This window comes from Carcharhinus amblyrhynchos, chromosome 10 (genome assembly GCF_965287045.1).
Source record: "Carcharhinus amblyrhynchos chromosome 10, sCarAmb.v2.hapA, whole genome shotgun sequence".
NCBI classification, from domain to species: Eukaryota; Metazoa; Chordata; class Chondrichthyes; order Carcharhiniformes; family Carcharhinidae; genus Carcharhinus; species Carcharhinus amblyrhynchos.
In genome coordinates, this window is record NC_137333.1 from 70,345,701 (window position 1) to 70,366,769 (window position 21,069).

The following is a 21,069-nucleotide window of genomic DNA, read 5'->3' on the forward strand; positions in this document are numbered from 1 at the left end:
GGAATGCAGTGCCTGGGAGGGTGGCGGAGGTGGGATGCCTCACATTCATTAAAAAGCACTTGGATGAGCACTTGCCATGCCACAACATTCAAGGTTATGGGCCAAGTGGGATTAGATGGACAGGTTAGGGCATTTCATGCTTCGGTGAAGACTCGATGGGCCGAAGGGCCTCTTCTGCACTGTGGTATTCTGTGATTCTCTATGTGCCTATGAGAGAAATCATAGAAGAGTCCAATCCACAAACTTGAGCAGAGGCCTATCTCATTCAATACAAAAGGACTGGAAGAATTTGCTGGCCTTAGGGACTTTACATTCACTAAATTAAAATAATGCATAGTACCAGATGTCCATCTGTTGCTCTCCCTTTTGCAGGGGAAGAGCTGACTGATGGTGATTTAACCTGAGGATCACGACACAAATGACTGGTTGCTCAAGAATGCTGGTGTTAAGAGGAACTTACTAGAAACAGTGGTACCAAGGAAGCTCCCATATTTTGGGCATGTAATGTAAATAGCAGGGGGGTGTTTGAAAAAGAGGTAATGCAAGACAAAACACCTGAAAAACATGCACAAATTAGACCCAAGATGGAACGGTTGGATAATATCAGAACGGGTTCTGGTCTTTCTATGGGACAAGCAGCGAGGGCAGCAGAGAACACAAGTTAATGAAGAATGATTGTTCATAGTACCACCAACCTTGGCGCAAGGATGGATGAAAGAAAACGTGGCCATCTTACTACTGATGGTGCCTTGATATGCCCATCCTCACAAATGGAAGCATTATCTTTGTCTCCGCTTTATCAAAATCTTTCATAAGTTACAGACCTCTAATATGGCCACCCCTCATTTTTCTTTTTCCAACAAAACTATGCAAATTTTAATCTTTTTCAGTCATTCTGGTTACTAAACATGAGTGTGCAAAGCAGAAATGCTGCAGTCACGACATTTTGAACTGATAATCAGTCACTTTAATAGCAACATCTGAATAGTTACAGCAAAATATATAGTCATTAGCTCAGTCTATATACTACAATCCAAATAGGGAAAATAGTGCTTATAAAGTTGCAATAAGATTTGATCTAACAAAACAAGGCAAGGGATAAAGTGTTCTTTGGGCAGACAGTGCCTTAAATGGAAAGGAAATATTTTGAAAAATTCATGGTTCAAATACTATATAAATGCACATTGTTGTAAAATCCTAGAAAATGAATACAAGCATTGCAAAATCATAGGAAATGAGTACAACCAATTTATTCTGAAACAGGAACATGTTCTGATGCTCCAGTCATATTTAAGGGAGTTCCTGAAATTATACCCACTTAGTAAGCGTAATTAGATGAACCATCATGACTTACATTTTCAAATCTTTTCTTCATCTAAAGATTTTCATTGGTTAATAAGGCCATATGAGAGAAACCTTTCAACTGAAAGAATCATCCTTTGTTACTGTGATAAAACATAATTAGGAATATTTCCCACAAAAAGCTAATTTTAGAGCTCCCCAATTTTCAGTCATAATGTTGCTCACTTTTAGCAAAAAGGAAGCTTATGGTATTCTGAAACAAACACAAATCATACTTCATTTTAATGCTGCATGTTTCTATTTTGTATAGTGTAGATAGCACCAGTTTTATATTGTAAATGAAATTAATGTTAACATTCAAGACTTGCAAAGTTTTTTTTAAAGCATTATAAATCCATTTCTACAAAGTTAAAAACATTTGCTATCTAAATATGGACTAATATATACTGGCAGATATATAGCTCTTAAAACAAGATTGTCTTTCTTTTAAAAGATTAAATCTAATTGTAAATACGTTGCTCAAATGACACAATTCTTAAAGATAATAAATGAGAAGACAAATCAAAGTTAATAATAAGAAACAGCATTTTTATATTGCAATATATTTTGAAGGGTCATGAGATATAAATCTGCAGAGAAACTCCAGGACTTGTTTCATTTACAATCAGAGTTCATGTCAGTCTTCAACTTTGTTAGAGCAGCTAAACATGAGTCCCTCCATTGTCTTCGTGCGTTGAGGTTTTCTGGATCAGGAGGAATCCTTTGAGACATTGCCTAGATTTTGAAAATTATTCAAGATGATTACATACACGTCACTACATTCCATAAACTCACCCGAAGGTGCCACCTGACTGAATGCAGTGAGACAGAGTGCTTAATTCTGGGAATTTGGTGTAGTCTGGGATGTGCTGTTCTGTTTTATTTTATAAGAAAGTAGTAACCTAAGAGAGGAGACAGGAAGACCTGAGAGCTGAAGTCCAGGGGCATTCATTAAGCAGGTAGGTTGATTGTTGAGTTTTCAGTTTCTTTTAACTAGACAATCATTCAAACTGGTACTGGGGAGATACAAGTACTGTGTTAAATTTATAGTGTAATTAGATACTATATCTACGGATAATTGTCAAGTGATAGTTTTAAACTTGAAGTCTAATCAGTTAAATAAGACAATAAAGTTGGCAGGGCAGGTGAAGTGTTGCAGTTGTAGCATGTGGGAAGGTGGTAGACGCCTGCAAGATTCTCAGCAAACACCTCTGCAGCAAGTGTCTGTAGTTTGAGAAACTTCAGTTCAGAGTTGATGAGCTGTTGTCTGAGCTTCAGATATTGTGATGCATCGGGGATGGGGAAAAGTTACCTGGACGCTTTGTTCAAGGTTGCGGAGATGCTGGTGTTAGACTGGGGCGCGCACAGTAAGAAGTCTCACAGCACCAAGTTAATGTCCAATAGGTTCATTTAATATCACAAGCTTTTGAAGCACTGCTCCTTCATCAGGTGAGTCAAGGAGGCATCACATACATTAATATTAGGTTCTTCATACTTGATGCCTGGTCAAGGACAGGAGGATATGATTGCAAAAGACTCAGACATTGGGATCCAGAAGGTAGCAATGGAGGAGCCTCAGCCTTTGCAACTGTCAAACAGCTTTGATATCCTTGCAGCTTGTGTGAACCAAAGTAGGGACAGTCGGAAGAAAGAGCACATTGATCACATCATGATGCTTTGGGTCATTGAAACGAGGGGACTAAAAAGGAATGTAGAGATAATAGGTGACAGTGTAACCATTGGAGTTAAGATTGCAAATCGACTTCGGGTAAAACTCGAATATTTATTGGTAACTGACATTTTGGAAAAAAGGAGGAAAATGAAAAGGAAATGGAGTACCTCTTAATAAAAGATAAGAGCCCTACTTTAGTGAAAAATGATATTGATTTGGAGGATTAAGGTGCATAATCAGTTTGGATGGAGATAAGAAATAGTGAAGGAAAGAAGCCGCAGGTGGGAGCAGTTTTCAGGACCCCCCAACAGTAGCAACACTGTAGGACAGAGTATAAATCCACACACAATGGGTGCTTGTAAGAAAGGTACTGCAATATTTGTGGACAATTTTAATTTTCATATAAATTGGACAGATCACATTGATAAAGGTAGGTGGGAAGATGTGCTTATAGAGTGTATCTGAAATACTTTGAGGAATGGGTTCTGGACCAACCAGGTAACAGGATGGTAATACATAATGTAACATTAATTAATGACTTCATGGTAAAAGGTCCTCTAGTTAGGAGAAATCATAACATGGTAGAATTTCACATTCAGTTTGAGTGAGAATTGTGAGTCTGAAACATAGGAGGAGTAGGCCTTTCAGCACCTCGAGCCTCCCCTGCCATTTAACAAGAACGTGACTGACCGTCTACCTCAAAGCCATTGTCCTTGCACAACTCCTGTATCCCTTGCTATCATTGGTATTTAGAAATCTAACAACTTCCACTTTGAACATACTCAAACATAAACTAAAATCTTAAACTTAAATAAAGGCAATTACAAGGATATGAAATAGAGTTGGCTAAAGAGGATTGGGAAAATAGGTTAAAAGATAAGATAGTAGAGAAGCAGTGGCAGATATTTATGGAGATATTTCACAATTCTTATGACTTCAAATTTATCCCTATTTTCTGGAGAAGTAACAAATTCCTCCCACACTGGTCTGCATGATAACCCACCCTTGAACAACCAAGGACACTACAAGAAGAGAGAAATGAAAATGCATTCTCAGTTCTTTGTGAAGTACTGTGTAAAAGTTAGAAGAAAGCAAGAATAATAAAAAAAAAATTAGTGGAGGATAAAAACCCATAAGCACAGCAAAATGAACTAATACACAAAGGAAAAGTGCAGCTAAGGGCAGGAGAAATGGAAACTATTGTGCTAAGTTCACCTTCTCCTATGCAGAAGGTACTCTGAACATGCCACACAACGGTAAACCCAGTTTTCATGAGTGCAACTTGTGTTGCAGGTAGAGTTCAACTGAAATCATAAAATCTGAAGGTCCTCCAGAATCTAACTTAAATATGGTTTTAAGGCCTGGATCATGCTGACCTTCAGACCTCAAAAGCTCCCAAAAGTCCCATTGGAAAACCTGCAGCACACAGAGTCATAGAGGATAGAGGAAACAGGCCCTTCGGCCCAACTTGTCCATGTGCCGCTTTTTTTTTAAAGTCTTAAGCTAATCTCAATTGCCCACATTTGGCCCATATCCCTCTATACCCATCTTACCCATGTAACTGTAGAAATGCTTTTTAAAAGTCAAAATTGTACCCGCCTCTACTACTACCTCTGGCAGCTTGTTCCAGACACTCACCATCCCCTGTGTGAAAGAACTGCCCCTCTGGACCCTACTGTATCTCTCCCCTCTCACCTTAAACCTAAGCCCTCTAGTTTTAGACTCCCTTACCTTTGGGAAAAGATATTGACTATCTTACTGATCTATGCCCTTTATTATTTTACAGACCATCCAATAAACAAGTGTGTTGCGTCCAAATTTCTGGTGTTGGCAAAGTCTAACAATATCAATTTATTTTCGACTGATTCTAAATAATGAAGCTTCTACCTACCTGGTCAATTTTCTCCATAGTTTCACCAGAAAATTCAGGAACAGGTCCAAAAGATGATAAAACTCTTTTCATACCTACGTCATAACATTCACAGTAATTCTTGAGACCTAGCAAATTGACAAACCAATTAAGATTACACTACAAGGGTGCCTCTGGCTGTTTCAACTTACCGCATACTCCAAGGCTTATCAAGTCTGCTCTGATTCTCCAACAGAGCATCTTACCCAGCACCCATCCCCCATCCCCCGCCCCCCCCCCCCACCCCCCTCCCCCCGTAACCCCACACATTTACCTCGCTGATCCCCCTAACCTCGGGGGAATTTAGTATCCACCTAACTTACGCATCTTTGGTGTGTGGGAGGAAACTGGTGCACCTGGAGGAAACCCACACAGACACGGGGAGAATGTGAGAACTCCACACGGGCAGTCACCAAAGGCTGGAATCGAATCCATGTCCCTGGTGCTGTGAGGCAGGAGTACAAACCACTGCGCCATCATCCCTTAAGTCTCTTCGGCCATTCAATTAGTTCATGGCTGACTGAACTCCATTTGCTCGCTTATGATTCATATTATTTAATATCAATTTCAGCTTTGAAAATTCAATTGACCAAAAAATCAGTCTTTTGCAGACAGAATTGACCACATTTCTGCTACCCTTATGAAGTGCAATCTTGTTTCACTTCTAAATGGCCTAATTCTTAAGACCAAGTCTCTGTGTTCTGGATTTCAAGAGGAAATAGCTTCTACGTATCTAATCTACTGTTCGTTTTTATCCTTTTAATATGTCACCCATTATCTAAACCTTTAAGCTACAATATCATTCTGGTGAATCTGTACTGAAGTCCCTCCAAAGCAAATATATCCTTCCTGAGGGGCTGTGCCCAGAACACAATTTTCTAGATGGGGTCTGACCAAGTGTCTATAGAACTGAAGCGTTACTTCACCTCCTTTCTATTCATATCTCTGGAGGTTCCGTTAATTTTTGTGATTACTTTCAGCACCCGTAAACTACCTTTTCATAATTTGTCCTCCCAGTTTCTAGTCTCTCACCATTTAGAAGAATTCTGATTTGTCTTCCTTGAATTCAAATTGCATTTCCCAAAATTGATCCCCACCAGTCACAGTATTGCCAATTCACTTAATCTATGATGCTGTGTATTTATTTATTTATTCATTCATTAGTCAAGAGTAAGGCTTACATTTGAAGTTATTGTGAAATTCCCCTAGTTGCCACATTCCGGGGCCTGTTCAGGTTAATGCACCTAATCAGCACGACTTTCAGAATGTGGGAGGAAACTGGAGCACCCGGAGGAAATCTACGCAGACACGAGGAGAACATGCAAATTCCACACAGATGTTGACCCAAGCTGGGAATCAAACCCGGGTCCCTGGCACTGTGAAGCAGCAGTGCTAACCACTGTGCCACCATGTCACCCTGTGAATTCCTAAGCAAGTTCCTATAACTTAATGTTCCTGCACTGTGCATTACTGATCAATCAGCTTAATACTACAAACAGCAATATCAAAATCAGTTTTGATTCAACTGCTGGAACGATCATTTTGGAGGTGAGCATCATTGAAGGAGGATTTTTACTGTAATGGTCAACACAGATACAGAGCTACTTGAATGCCTAAAGACGACAGCTGGTTAACTACCCTGACAAAGAAGTCTCGTGCAAAAACAGAAATTGCTGGAAAACCTCAGCAAGTCTGACAGCATGTGGAGAGAGAACAGAACCAACATTGACTCTGGATGACTCTATGTCAGAGCTCTGGCAAAAAGAGTGGAAGAAGATATCTGTATAATTTAAATTTAATTAATATTTTGCTCTTTATTTCTGAGTTTAAATTTCTGCTTAATTATATGCTTTTTCCATTGATTCAAACTTTCTTGGGCTAAGTTTGAACAAAACCAATCTTGAGACATTCACTAACTTGTTAGTTTTTATTCTTAAACATATTTTATTCTTTCTATTGTATTTTCTCTTTGACCGTGTACATCTCTCTCTGGCCTAATATTTTTCATATTGTTTCAGTCATTCAAGTGTTGCATTCAAACAGAATCACCAATCTGCCTCAAGGAAGGCAAAGAGGCAAATTTAAAATAACCAAACTCCAAATTTCAACATTCCAGAAGGCCTTCACACTTGTCCCAGAAATATGGGCATTAAAAAAAACATTCACCAAAATCATCGGAGCGGCACAGTGGCACCGTAACCCTAACCCTCATAGCCCCCGAAACCCGGTTCAATTCCGGCCTCGGGTGACTTTGTGGAGTTTGCATATTCTCCACATGTCTGTGTGGCTTTCCTCTGGGTGCTCCAGTTTCCTCTTACAGTCCAAAGATGTGCACATTAGGTGGATTGGCCATGCTAAATTGTCCCTTGTATATAGATTAGAGGATTAGCAGGGTAAAATGCATGAGTTTATGGAGATAGGGTGCGGGGTGGGTCTGGTTAAGATATTGGTGCAGGCTAACTGGCCTCCTTCTACTCTATAGGGATACTATGATCATAACCTGATCCACGTTCTTTAATATTATCAAAATTTTAATTTGCTTAACCTTTCTCCAGCAAACAAGAATGATTTTATTGTAATGGTCCTGGACGCAATAATATTTTCGGCACAGTGGTTAGCACTGCTGCTTCACAACGCCAGGGACCCAGGTTTGATTCCCAGCTTGGGTCACTCTCTTTGCGCAATTCTGTGTCTGCGTGCGTCTTCTCCAGATGCTGCAGTTTCTTTCCATAGTCCAAAGATGTGTGGGTTAGGTGAATTGGCCACGCTAAATTGCCTTTAGTGGCAGGTGGTTTGGAAGGGTAACTACGTGGGGTTACGGGGATAGGGCCTGGGTGGGATTGTTGTCGGAGCAGACTCGATGGGCCAAATAGCCTCTTTCTGCACTAGAGATTCCATAATGATATTTTGCTGCAATTAACTAGGTCAAACCAGTACTCACCTTTTGCATTGAGATGAATAGTTTCAAAAGGTCCCATAAAAGCATAGCGCATTCCCAAGCCTGCCGACATTACAAGGTCAACATCCTCGGGTGAGAGTACACCATCCTAATGGAATGCAAACAGAAGGTCTGTTATACAGATTGAGGATTACGGGGTAACTTTCCAGCAGCACTGACAGCAAGAGCTCCACTTGCTCATTGGACTCATGATCTTTAGGTGATCAGCACAAGCTTGAATTTCCAAGGTAAAAATAGAAATACTTTAGCAAAATACTTAGAAATTGGCAAATGGCTCCCATAAAGCTCTAAATCAAAAAATCATTTATTACAATGAGAATTTTGTTGCGTCAACCACAGAACTGCTGGTGAAGCTGTGGGATTTGTAAGTTCATTCGGTCCCTGTAGTGGAAATCACGAACTAATAACTGTTGTTATTTTCAATTTTAAAATCTATGTCAAAAGTACTTACCACACAAGGAGGCAGTCTGAGACCCATTCATAAAGTAAATGTTTTGCTCTGGGTTCTAACACCACACCATCACTGTCTCCACGGCTGCTGAAACATATTTTTGGTTCTCCTGCAGTGAATCACACTGCAGTAGCAGAAATTCTCAGATGTTAAGGCCGAACTGGAGTCAAACCATATCACTTGCCCTACCCCGAGTCATGAGGTTTCTTGTAAGTTGTAATGGCAAATTGCATGGATATTACCAGGAAACACCAAGTGCCAATTCTGCCAAATCAGTAAGTCATGTAAAAAGATAATCAGAGCAACAGGAGAAATTTTCCCAGTCAAAGAGATGGGTTATCAAGCATACGGGATGTTAAAAACCCCCTAAAATTGAGACTGGGTGGGACTCTTACATCATCCTGCTGTCCTCCCTGATGTACCAATTCGAACAGAAGCCTTCACTCAGTGAAACTGAAGTGCTCCAGCCATGATGAGAGGCTGATTAGCAATGCAAGCCATTTTTAATTAAGATACTTAAGCTAATTATTATTTTAACCCTAAATTCTTGATTTTCCACCAGGGCCATCTGTTTCACAACATATCAGCTTCTTACCAGTGTACAGCTGAAGAGCTTCTTCAATGAGAGGCTTTCAGGGAAGCTGTAGTAATTTTTCTGAGGCCAGTCTTCCATCAGCAACACCCTTTATTTACAAAATGCATAAAGTACCACTCCTTCAGCCCCAGTGTATGGGTCAAGCCCTGGACTCCGACTGCCGGCCTGACTGAAACCAACTGGTTTTGAACCCCACGTTACTCCTTCCCGATCGGGTGAGCCTCCATTCACTTAATAGGGAAGCTCGTACTTTATTAGATCCATCAGGACTTCTATTAACGATCCTTCACGGACATCATAACAGAAACCTTCACTCAGTGAAACTGAAGAGCTTCAGCTGTGGTGACGCTGCTGTTCAAAGCACTTCTTCTCTCTCTGCTAACACTGCTTGGCAGGAGATTGCCTTCTTGGAAACCACTTCGTTCACCTTCAGCTGAGTTTTCCTGCTGCCAGCCCTCACCACAGCATAGGAACAGTTTATGCACCTCTGATGAGAAACACATGGGAAAGCAATACCAACTGCAGCAGCAACACCAGCAGTCTTCTCACCTCTGTTTCCTTCCATAGAGGGATGGAAACCAAAAACCAGCTGGAAGGAGATGAGACCCTGACACAGGATCTATAGGTAAAGTATGAGCTATCCCCACATGACAGCACAAGTGCCTCAGGTTTTCGTGGTAGGCTGCTGCTGACATCTTCTGCCTCCTGGAACAAAACCTAGATGAGCACTGCCAGTGGTTAATAAGGTGCCTTTTACTGGAGAACCATGCTCATCCCACATGTCCTAAAGTCTCTTTCAAATGTATGCTCTCTTCTCCTGTGTGGAGAGATAGCACAAAGTATGCATGTGTTCATAATGACTTATGCAGAGCGGAGGGAAGAACAACATTTGTGGAGGGTGTTCTTGAGGCACAGGTGCAAGAGGATAATATGATGAAGATGTATGTGAATGTTGGCTGCTGCTCATATGAGAGGACTGAGCGGCTCTGCAAGCTGCGTTATCCTCAGAAGGAAATATTGGGAAAATCAAAGCATGGGGCTTAACATCTGAAAGCGTTGTGCCACTCACCTGTCATAATTCTTGATGCCCTGAATCCTCTTGGGTCACTGAATTGTAGCAGGGGCTAAGTCCAGAATATACAATCCAATGGTCAGGATTTTCATCCCACGAAGAGGAGTTCATCACCTCTCTCCCTCACCCCAGACCCACCATTTCCCATAAGTAGGAACTCCCCATCACCTCTCTGGGCAGTGGCCCAATGCAATTAAATGCTTGTCAGACATTGAACAGTGTGCCTTCCATTGGATTAGGGACTTGAGGGGTGGTAATCCTGCCCATTAAGAGCTACTGAGCAGCCTGGCAGCAGCAGCAGCAGTGCTGACGCTGCAACCAGGGGTGGTGGCTGCTGCCAGTAATGTTCCCAGGCCCAGCCCAAGGCACTCAATCCCAGTATTTTGTGAGTGGTGGGATGGGGAGGCATGGTGGTTTTCAGCAGCCTTTTCAGCACCCCTATAATGTGTCCCTCTGTCAGGGACTGAGTACCTGTGAATGAGGAACCTCACCCCAAACCCAGATGCAAACTGGGTAGTTTTCAGGAGGCACAGAAGTGGGGAGCAAGTTCCATTAAATCCCTGATCCACCACTGAATTCCAATGTGGTCAAGGGTCATTGGCATAAAGTGACTCATTAATGAGCCTAATTGAAAGCCACCACTAGCAATTGGGGTTCCTAACAGTTAATTTGGGTCAATTTCCCAGGCTGGGAATCCAATGTGGGATACCCCTTGTCCTGCCATCAAGCCTGCTCCAGCAAGCTCAATTAAATTTCACCTAACATATCAGCATTTTTCTGTATGATTTGAATTATTGCTAGAAAACAAATGAATATCTGAAGAGAGAGAAGTTTAATTCCATTCGTAAAGCACTTCTTGCGATTACTCATTGACTATTTTTGGTATTCAATGCTCCCTTTATCATTTCACTCTAACATCAAAAGCAGTTGCTTCTGATTTAAGTTAGATGGGGGGTGGAGAGTACAGGGTCTTCCTAGTATAATCCCATTAAGATATTTACAAAGATTACAATTTATCTACAAGTATCCTCAAACAGTACCAGATAATCACTTTTGATAAATGTATGCTTTGTAAGCTATAACATTTGATTCCTGCCAATCTGTTTTGGTAAGATTTCTCACATTTTTAGTTTTAGAAGGAGAAAATGAGAAGGGGATCAGGTGACAAAGACTTATTAATGCAGATTACAAATCATAAAACAAATGAGTGGAACAAGTTCTAGATCCTAGTTGTAAAGAAATATTTAATTGAAATTTTGCACTGTACATATTTCTGCGGTTTGAACTATAACCAAACAATCCGCAAATCCAATTGGTAAAATTTTAAGCTGAAGTTACAACAAAAATGTTACTGGATTAAGTTGCTACATATAAGATTATGATCACCGAATAATAATTAACCTGGAGCATTTAGTAAGTCAGATCGTCATGCCTCTGTGATCTGTCACACTGCTTACACTGGCAAAATAGATTTAAAGCAGCAGTGCTTACAATAGCTGCAATGGTTTTGCTCAAGTTCCAGTAAATCTCTCAAGGGTTTCAGTGTTGACTGATTTCCAACAATAAAACTCAATTTTATTGGGTGGTGGATCAGTAAAGACCACTTTCTTTTGCAAGCTTGTGAACCCTACCATCTTGAAATTTCCTGTTGACGTCCTACCAAAAATTGATTCCGGAGGTGTCCAAAAAGTTAGCAGACATATATGCTACAGACTGTGTCATGCTAAGATCACTGCTGTAATATGAGCAGATCCTCAACCTGATTTTAGGCAGGAAAAGAAACATTTACCATGTCAATTGGGCAGCATTGTAGATAGGGTTGAGGACAGAATAAAACTACAACAGGATATTGATGGATTGGTTAATGGGCCAAGCTGTGTGAAGTTATCCATTTCAGACCAAAAAGGGTGTTTTTAGAAGGCACAAAGTTAAATTCAGCAGAGTCCAACAAGATTTGGGGGTTTCGGCACATAGCTCCTTAAAATGCCACAAACGGGTGCAGAAAGTAGTCAAGAAGGCCAACAGAACGCTGGCCTTCATATTTAAAGGATTGGAGTATAGGGATACAGGTGTTATGCTGCAGTTGTTTAAAACCCTAGTTAGACCCCACTTAGAGTACTGTGAGCAGGTATGGGCACCACACTTTAGAAAGGATGTTTTAGCCTTGGAGGGAATTCAACGCTGGTTTATAAGAATGAAACCTGGACCTCAGGGGTTAAGTTACAAAGAGAGATTGGACAAATTAGGCCTTTATTATTTCAAATTCAGAAGGTTGAGGGGTGATCTGATAGAAGTCTACAAATATTTACAGGGGAGGACAAGGTGGGTAAGGATAAACTGTTTCCATTAGTTGAAGGATCTAGAACTAAGGACTATAACCTAGAAACCAGGGCCAAGCCTTTCAGGAGAGACGCTGGAAAACACTTTTACACACAGAGTGGTGGAGGCTTGGAACACAGTGGTGGATGCTGGCTCAATTATAAGGTTTAAGTCTAAGACAGACAAATTTTTATTGAGCAGGGTATCAAGGGATTATGGACTTAGGACAGGTACATGGAGTTAGGCCATAGATCAGCAATGATCTTATTGAATGGTGTGCGGAGTGGGCTTGAGAGGCTGAATGGCCTACTCCTGTTCCTATGCTCCTATTTCTTACGGCTTCAATATATTCTACAAATTCTGAAGTTTAGTGACAGTGTACAGACTTATGCCAGAATGCAGTTTGAAGGTGTGTAACTGCTGTTACACTTATTCAACCCAATAATTTTTTCTTGCTGACCACAATGTGGTAATAAAAGATCTATAATTCACTTGAATGGGAATTAAAAGTCTGCACCGTATGGGATGTTAGTATTTTCACACAAATCCATATCCTGACAGGATATTAAATACTATTATAAAAGATGGATGAACATATATTAAATGGACAATAATAACACTCACTGCTACAACAGCATTCTAATTCAGTCATCACATGTCCACTACAGGCTATCAGTTATAACAAAAACAGTGAGACACAGCACCACTGGTCACTTTTTAGTTTCAACTTCTATTACACAGGGCGTCCATATCCTGCAATCTGAGCTGTGCAGCATTTTCAATTTAACTTTAACTTGGTCAGAAAGATTTGGCGATAATGATTAATTTGAAAAAAAAAGGCTCTGAGCAAAATGCTCAGCTAGGTGCAGACTTGGTTCAGGGATAAAGTTCAATAAGAACTCTTTTGGTGATTAATTGTGTTCTTTCTGCCTCAGTCAGCATTACACATTTGCTTTCAGGTCAAAGTTTGGGAAAATGTGCATCTATTGAAAACCAAATTTTGGTATGTGTTAACATTGCATTGCAAATTAACAATCAATTGAAAACAAACTAAAAGCTTATCCCACAGGGTGCACTGAAATCCAATGCAGGAAGCCTGTCTCAGTTTGAGCAGTATTGTGCACAGTTTTCGTCCCTTTACTTGAGGAGGGATGTAAATGCATTACGAGGCGGTTCAGAAAAGGTTCACTTGGTTTACTACAGGGATGAAGGACTAGAGCAGGTTAAGCCTATACTTGGTGGAGTTTAGAAGAACAAGAGGAGATCTAATTGAAGTATATCAGATGCTAAAATGGATCGACAAGGTAGACGTAGAGTGGATAATTCCCCTTGTTGGGCATTCTATAAAGAGGGCAATAGTTTAGGCTAAGAGATGGCTGATTTAAAACAGAAATGAGGAAGAATTACCTCACTCAAAGGTTTGTGAATCTGTGGAATTCTCCACCCCAGAGTGCAGTGGATGCTAGAAAACTAAACAAATTTAAGGAGGAGATCCATTTTTAATTAGTAATGGGTTGAAGGGTTATGGGGTGTGGGCAGAAAAGTGAAGAGGAGGCCAAGATGAAGTCAGCCAGCATTGTATTGAATGGTGAAGCAGGCTTGTGGGGCTGAATTCCCTACTGTTGCTCCTAATTATTACGTTCTTGTCTATAAAACAGTGAAAAGATTACTTAGACTGGCACTCTGGAAACAGCAAAATTAGGAATTACAAAAAAAACGTTGCCCACGTGCAAGCCTAGCATCACCTAATCACTTAATTTAACAAGTTTTTAAAATTTCATTCAACCTACTCTGTGAGCTTTGTCTCTTCATTTAGATTTCTTGGCTACTAAAATGTGTTTGTTATCCCTCACCATGGCACTGATCCAACAACCTTTCTCAACCTTTATCTCAGTTTGAGCCAAACTGTTTCCAATCTCAGTATCTTTTTGAAATTCTTACCCTATAGTTTTTTCATTATAAGGACTGCCTATTTTCAACTAAGTAATATTACCTGCCTCAACTTACCTGTTGCTGAAACTCTAATCCATACCACTGCTACCTCCAAGCTCACCTACTATCGCGCCTGGCTAGTTTACCATCCTCCATAAACTTCAGCTCATCCAAAGGTCTTCCACCCATATCCCATTCCCCACCAGGTTCTCACCTCCTTCCTTGCCAAAATACATTGGCCATTGGTCCCCAACACATCCAATCAAACATTTTGATCCTTAAGTTTAATTCCCTTTATGGCCTTGCCATAGCATCACTGAGGGATTAATATTGGCTAGGACACTGGGAAATCTCTTCTTCCAATTGCTCTATCAGATTTTTTATGTTCACCTGATTGCATAGGAAGGGGTGGGAAGGGTCTGAGTTTTAACGCCTCATCTGAATAACTGAATGAATGAGGGATCACAGGCATTGTACCTGAAGCTGTGATTTTTCTCATGAGCCATCCATTGCTTATGAAACCCCTGTTAGTGGCACAGAGGATCAGAAATTGTCACCTTATATTCCAGGTAGACTGCTGCATCATCATGTGGAGGCTTAACCAGGCAGCAGACTGCAGCTTGCAGAGTACAATTGGGGACAGCGATCTTCTATTCAAATTAGCAAGAAGAGGCATTCTTTCAAAAAGAAGCATGCCATGTTCTGACAATAGACAGACAGCCTTGCTGTCAATTGTACAAATATTCTTCACAACTTTCTGATTAGACATGGAGAAGTACATTTCCCCTAAACAGAACTTACTGAGACTGCAAACCAGATTCAAGAAAAACAAGAGCGTTAAAAATAGTTGTCTCAGATTCTCTTGTGCTTGTCAGTATTAAACAATTAAGTCTATTTCTTAAGTCTGCTTCCACCAATACAAAAAGGGCAAAAAAGTAACTAGAATGAGAGTAGGACCTCTTGAGGATCAACAAAGTCATCTATGTGTGGATCCACAGAGATGGGTAAGATCCTAAATGAATGTAGATTGGCTAGATAGTCAATACCTTTTCCCAAAGGTAATGAAGCCTAAAACTAGTGGGCATGGGTTTAACATGAGAGCGGAGAGATATGAAAGGGTCTAGAGGGGCAATTTTTTCACAGAGGGTGGTGAGTGTCTGGAACAAGCAGCCAGAGGTAGTAGTAGAGAGATAGATACAATTAAAAGTGTTTAGTTACATGGGTAAGATGGGTATAGAGTGATATGGTCCAAGTGTGGGCAATTGGGACGAGATTAGGGGTTAAAAAAGAGGTGATATGGATAAATTGGGCCGAAGGGCCTGTTTCCATGCTGTAAACCTCTATGACCATGATTATGACTCTATGACGCTAAGTTTTGTAGTAAAGCAGATTAGCAGACAATAGTCAGTGTTAATCTTAATATAGAATCGTACAATGATCCCATCCAGGCCCGATCCCTGTAACCCCATATATTTACCCTGTTAATCCCGCTGACACTAATGGACAATTTATCATGGCCAATCCATCTAACCCACATATCTTTGGTAATCACTCACACACATTCTCACTTTTGAATTAGTAATCTATAGGTCAAAGCCCTTTTCGGTGATTTGGGCATACAATCTGGGTTGAGGGTGTAATATTGAGGAATATTGAGATGGTACCTTTCAGATGCAATAATTAAATCAGATCCATCTGTCTGTTCGCCAACTCCAGACTTGCACATATCAGATGGCCTGATGGCTGACTTGGTCAATATAAGATTGGACTGAGAAGTGGATTGTGATCATGGGAACAACAGATTAGGATAGCAGCAACCTATGTTATGATTTAAAATTTAAAAACACTTACCTTTTCAGACTCCTGTTCTGCTGTAAGACATTTAACTGAGTGTAATCTCCACAGTGGATGCTCTGCCAAGTAGGGAAAGGTGAGCTACGGGCAAGAAAAACAGCTGACCATGCATGGAGCAGGATGAAAAAGCAGGGAGAAGGCCTCACATTCACAATATATATGAGGATAGGATACCATTTGGAAAATAAATTTTAAACCAGCTAATTTAAGGGTAAAAGAGGACACATGGGAATAGCAAAATGGGAAGAGACACAAAGGAGAAGAGAAGTGGAAGTGTTTTTTAAGATGCAAAAGATGTTTATCCTTGCAAATGGTCAGGAAAATGAAAGGGCAGGACCAATTTAGCTTATTATCAGGAAAGAGGAAGAAACACATCCATTTATTAAATGTTCAGGAAAGAGCAAAGATGGAAAGATCTATGAAGATAGGCCAAGAAATGGATAAGGGCTGCAAAGAGAGTTTAAGAGAGTAGCATAACTGAAAATTGTAAGCTATTGTTCAAGTATTCCACATGTAAAATTAGTTCTTTAAATAACTTTTTCTGGTGCATTATCCAGCCTAGCTTTGAAAGACAGCAATAATCTTACTTTTTAACGATCCATCGTTTTTAATGCATAATTTTCTGCTCCATATCTCACAATTGTAAACTTCACATCTCCGGCTCTGTTCCCCATATCCACTCTCCGACTGCGATTGGTTCCCGATTTCCTACTCTCTGGTCTTTCTGCCTGCTGATAAACTGGCATTCTCCACACTGTTAGCATGGAAAAGTTACCACTATGTTTTAAATTCTTAGAACAGAATCCCGACAGTGCCTAACGAGACCATTCCTTTCATTGCGTCTACACCAATTCTCGGAAAGAGCATCCCACCCACCCTAGCCCCATAACCTTGCGCTTTTACCATGGCTTATTCACCTAATCTACACATCTTTGGACACTAGGGGGCAATTTAGCATGGCCAATCCACTAACCCACATATCTTTGGACTGTGGGAGGAAACTGGAGCATCTGGAGGAAACTCACAAGACTTTGGGAGAACATGCAAACTTCACACAGACACCAAGGCTGGAATTAAACCTGAGTCACTGACCTTAGCTCAGGCACTGCATTTGCCATCTGTATGGCAAACCAAGCTGTATTAAAATTTATGAATAATCACCCTATTATTTTACAGAATGCCAGAAAATCTAGAAGAAAGAATTGTAATTTTTTTCTCCAGTTGTTGCTCACTAAGAAGGAAGGCTACATGACCATGACAAATTCAGGAATGTGGTGCAGAACTTGAGAGGGGCAAGGAACAAAAGGATGAATTTCTTCAGCAGGGTAAAATAAAAAGTAGCACATTATTCTGGGCGGACACCAGCATTCATTTCATCTCCAAAAACTGTTCCAGTAAATTATGTCCTTCTTGTATTAGCCTGTGGTAATATATATTTATGACATGGAAAACTGCTCTGATGTTCCAGCTTCACATTACAACAGTAACTATATTTACATTTTTTCCATGCATAACTACCTCGATATCACCACAAGTTCTAGGAAGTGGGTCTTAGTCACTCATCAGAAACTAAACTGGACCAACTATGTAAATACTGTGGTTATAAAAGCGCTTCAGAGGCTGGGAATTCTTTGGCAAGTAAATGATCTCCTGACTCTCCAAAGGCAGTAGTTTGGAGTGTGATAGAATATTCTCCATTGTCTGGATGAGTGCAGTTCCAACAACTTTCAAGAACCTTGACACCAAGGCCAAAGCAACCTTAAGTGGCACCTCATCCTTCACCTTAAACAATCACCCCCTCCACTACTAGCCCACAATGGGAGCTGCCATGTACCATTTATAAGATGCACTGCAGCACCTTACTAAGGCTCGTTCAAGAGCTCCTTCCCAATCTGCAAGCCCTTACCACCTAGAAGACACGGCCAACAGACACATTGGAACTCCTCCATTTGCAAGTTCTCTTCCAAGCCACATACCATCCTCAATTGGGACTATATCACCGTTCTTTCACTGTCACTGGGTCAAAACTCTGTGGGTATACCTACACCAGATTGATTGCAGCAGTTCAGATATGCAGCTCACCACCATCTTCTCAAGGGCAACTCGAGATGGGCAACAAATGCTGGCATTGCCAATGACATTCATCACACAGAAGAATATTGGAAAAACAACTAACTGCTACAACTTACACTTGTACTAATGAAGATGAATTTTAGAGGACAGGAATAGTGTGCCTAAAAGATTCAAATGTGATGGGGAAAGCAGAGAACTATTAGTAATTCAAACCTTGAGGAATTAAGAGTGCAGTATAGGACATCTGAACTGCAGAAAATTATCTAAATAATACAAACGAAGTGTTTTAAAGAGACAACGAGGAGGATCTTGGAACTTGTTCTTTGAAATTACCCAATCATTAGTAAAAGTTTATTTATTAATCACAAGTAAGGCTTACACTAACACTGCAATGAAGTTACTGTGAAGTTCCCCTAGTTGCCATTCTCCGACATTGTTCGGATCACTGACCAAATCAGCAGGTCTTTCAGACTGTGGGGGGAAACTCACACACATGGGGAGAAAGTGCAAACTCCACACAGACCGTGACCCAAGCCAAGAATCAAATCCAGGTCCCTGGCGTTGTGAGGCAGCAGTGCTAACCACTGTGCCACCCACTGTTATAATACCTCTGAAAGAACAAAAGCAGATGAGTCTAATAAAATATTATTGCGTTATATTCAAATTTATTTTTTCTAAGTCACTAACCACATCCTGCCTTTCACTCAGCTATCACGTAGCAGCAGTCTAATTGGTACCTGGGAGCTGCGCGAGAGATTCAAGGCTCAAGTTTTCTATCTTTCCGAGTGAGAAACTGTCTGATCTCAGAAACCTGCAAGAGAGGTTTTGCGGCACAACGTACTGGAGCACCAACCTGCTTTGCGATTAAATGAATGCACTAACATCTTCATGTCAACATATATAATTTTTAACCATACACAGACACCTGCACTTGTGACTAATTGCAACATTCAACTCACACAAAAAAAGAAAATGCTGGAAAATCTCAGCAGAACTGACAGCATCTGTGGAAAGAGAATAGAGTGAATGTTTCAAGTCTGGATGACCCTTCGGTAGGGCTGAAGGCAAAGAAAATCAGACAATATTTATACTAAGAGGGTGGGGGAGTGCTATAATTGGACAAAGGGACTGTAAATGATGATGATAAAGGCTGACAAGCATGCTAAAAATGTCCATTAATGTGGAATGTGTGAATGGCAGAACAAAGGTACAGATTGTTAGGGGACTACCTGAGGAATGGAGAGTGAGATTTCAGAAGTGGGAAAACAAAAGCAAGAATGAAAAGAATAAATGGAAATGGAGTGAAGGTGGAGGGGAGAGTTCATGCTCTGACACTGTTGATCTCAATATTCAATCCAGAAGGCTGTAAAGTGTACAGGTGCTGTTCCTCTAGTTTTTGTGGAGCTTCACTTGAACGTTGCAGGAGACCAAGGATGGACATTTATTTATTTAAATGTTTTTGTTTCATCTCATTCATTCATTTCCATCACTTTTTATTCTTATTTAAATTTTCCAATTTTGAAATCTCGCTCTCCACCTTGCTCTTAACCACCCCACTCCCAGGACCAACTGGACATTTCCCCCTAACAATCTGTACCTTTGTTCTGCCATTCATATATTCCAATCACTTAATGGATGCTTTTAGCACCTTTCTCAGCCTTTACCCATCATTATTTACATTCCCTTTGCCACCATGCCCCCAACCTCATAGTATAAATTTTGTCTGGTTTTCTTTGCCTTCAGCTCTGATAAAGGGCCATCCAGACTCAACACATTGGCTCTATTCTCTCTCCATAGATGCTGTCAGACCTGCTGAGCTTCTGCAGCATTTTCTGATTTTGTTTCAGATTCCAGCATCTGCAATATTTTGCCTTTATCTACAGTATTCAATATTGTTTGCACAAATTGTATAACTGCTCTGACACTCAAAGATCCTCATTAAGTATGCAATAAATTGTAGAAGAGACAATACCTACATTAACAAGCCTCCATGATTCTCCAAGGATTGCATACTGAATTCGATTCAAGACAAATCCATCAATCTCTTTGTTCAGTCTGACTGGTGACTGGCCAATATCTTTCATGAGTGCATAGGTTTGTTCTAGTACAGCACTGTGTGTTTCAGGATGAGGAACTAGTTCAACCAGTGGTACATGGTATGTTGGATTCACCTGAGAACACAAACAACAACTTTTCTTCAAACTTTTCTTATTAAAGCAATTTTGCCGCATTCCAAAATTTGCAGGTGGTGACAAGTAAACATTTGAGCTAACATCATATAATACCCAGAATATATTGGGATTATCGATTCATAACATCCTACTACCAACCACATCAAAAAACTCACTTCTTTATTTTCATAACCATAGGCTTCACGTCAACAAAATACTGCCGTTGGCTTGAATGAAAAGGGGTGCACACTTTCATTTAAGTGCTGCTGCATATTCAAGACAGGTAATTCTGCAATTCCATGCTCTTGGTGGAATACCATACCTGTTGGGAGTGCAAGTCAGAAAGGCTATTTTATCAAATGCATGAAGCTTTATGTTGCAGGTCTTACATCTTGTAAAGCAAATTATTTATTAATACTTTTAGAGTAGATTCCATAAAATTTGGGAGGAACCCACTCAGGTGCAACAGGTAATCAGAAAGACTAATGGAATGTTGGCCCTTATTTCACAGGGGATGGAGTATAAGGATGGCAGGAATGGTGAAGGATGGTCAGCATTCATTTGCTGAGTCACAGTAGGATTAGGGAAGTCTTGAGGGGTAAAGGATGTATGACCTCGCTGACAGTCTCGCTCTCCTTTCCACCTCCTCAGGATGAAGATGAATATTGGTCTACAGCTAGGCCAGCTTCATTATTCTTGCTGATGGCGGCCTATGCAAATA

The 21,069-nt window shown here is 40.5% G+C and overlaps 1 protein-coding gene across 1 annotated transcript in view; it reads right to left on the minus strand.

The window, feature by feature from the left end:
* Nucleotides 1-944: 944 nt before the first annotated feature.
* The window catches only part of cryl1 (crystallin, lambda 1), a 59,850-nt gene continuing 39,725 nt past the window's right edge, over nucleotides 945-21,069 (minus strand). Inside the window, exons 5-8 of the mRNA XM_080197315.1 lie at nucleotides 20,154-20,348; nucleotides 7,864-7,969; nucleotides 4,905-5,011; nucleotides 945-2,076 (exon numbers count right to left, since the gene is read on the minus strand). Of these exons, the coding sequence (XP_080053441.1) occupies nucleotides 1,957-2,076; nucleotides 4,905-5,011; nucleotides 7,864-7,969; nucleotides 20,154-20,348 (528 nt within the window). The 3' untranslated portion in view covers nucleotides 945-1,956. The remainder of the gene's footprint in view (nucleotides 2,077-4,904; nucleotides 5,012-7,863; nucleotides 7,970-20,153; nucleotides 20,349-21,069) is intronic.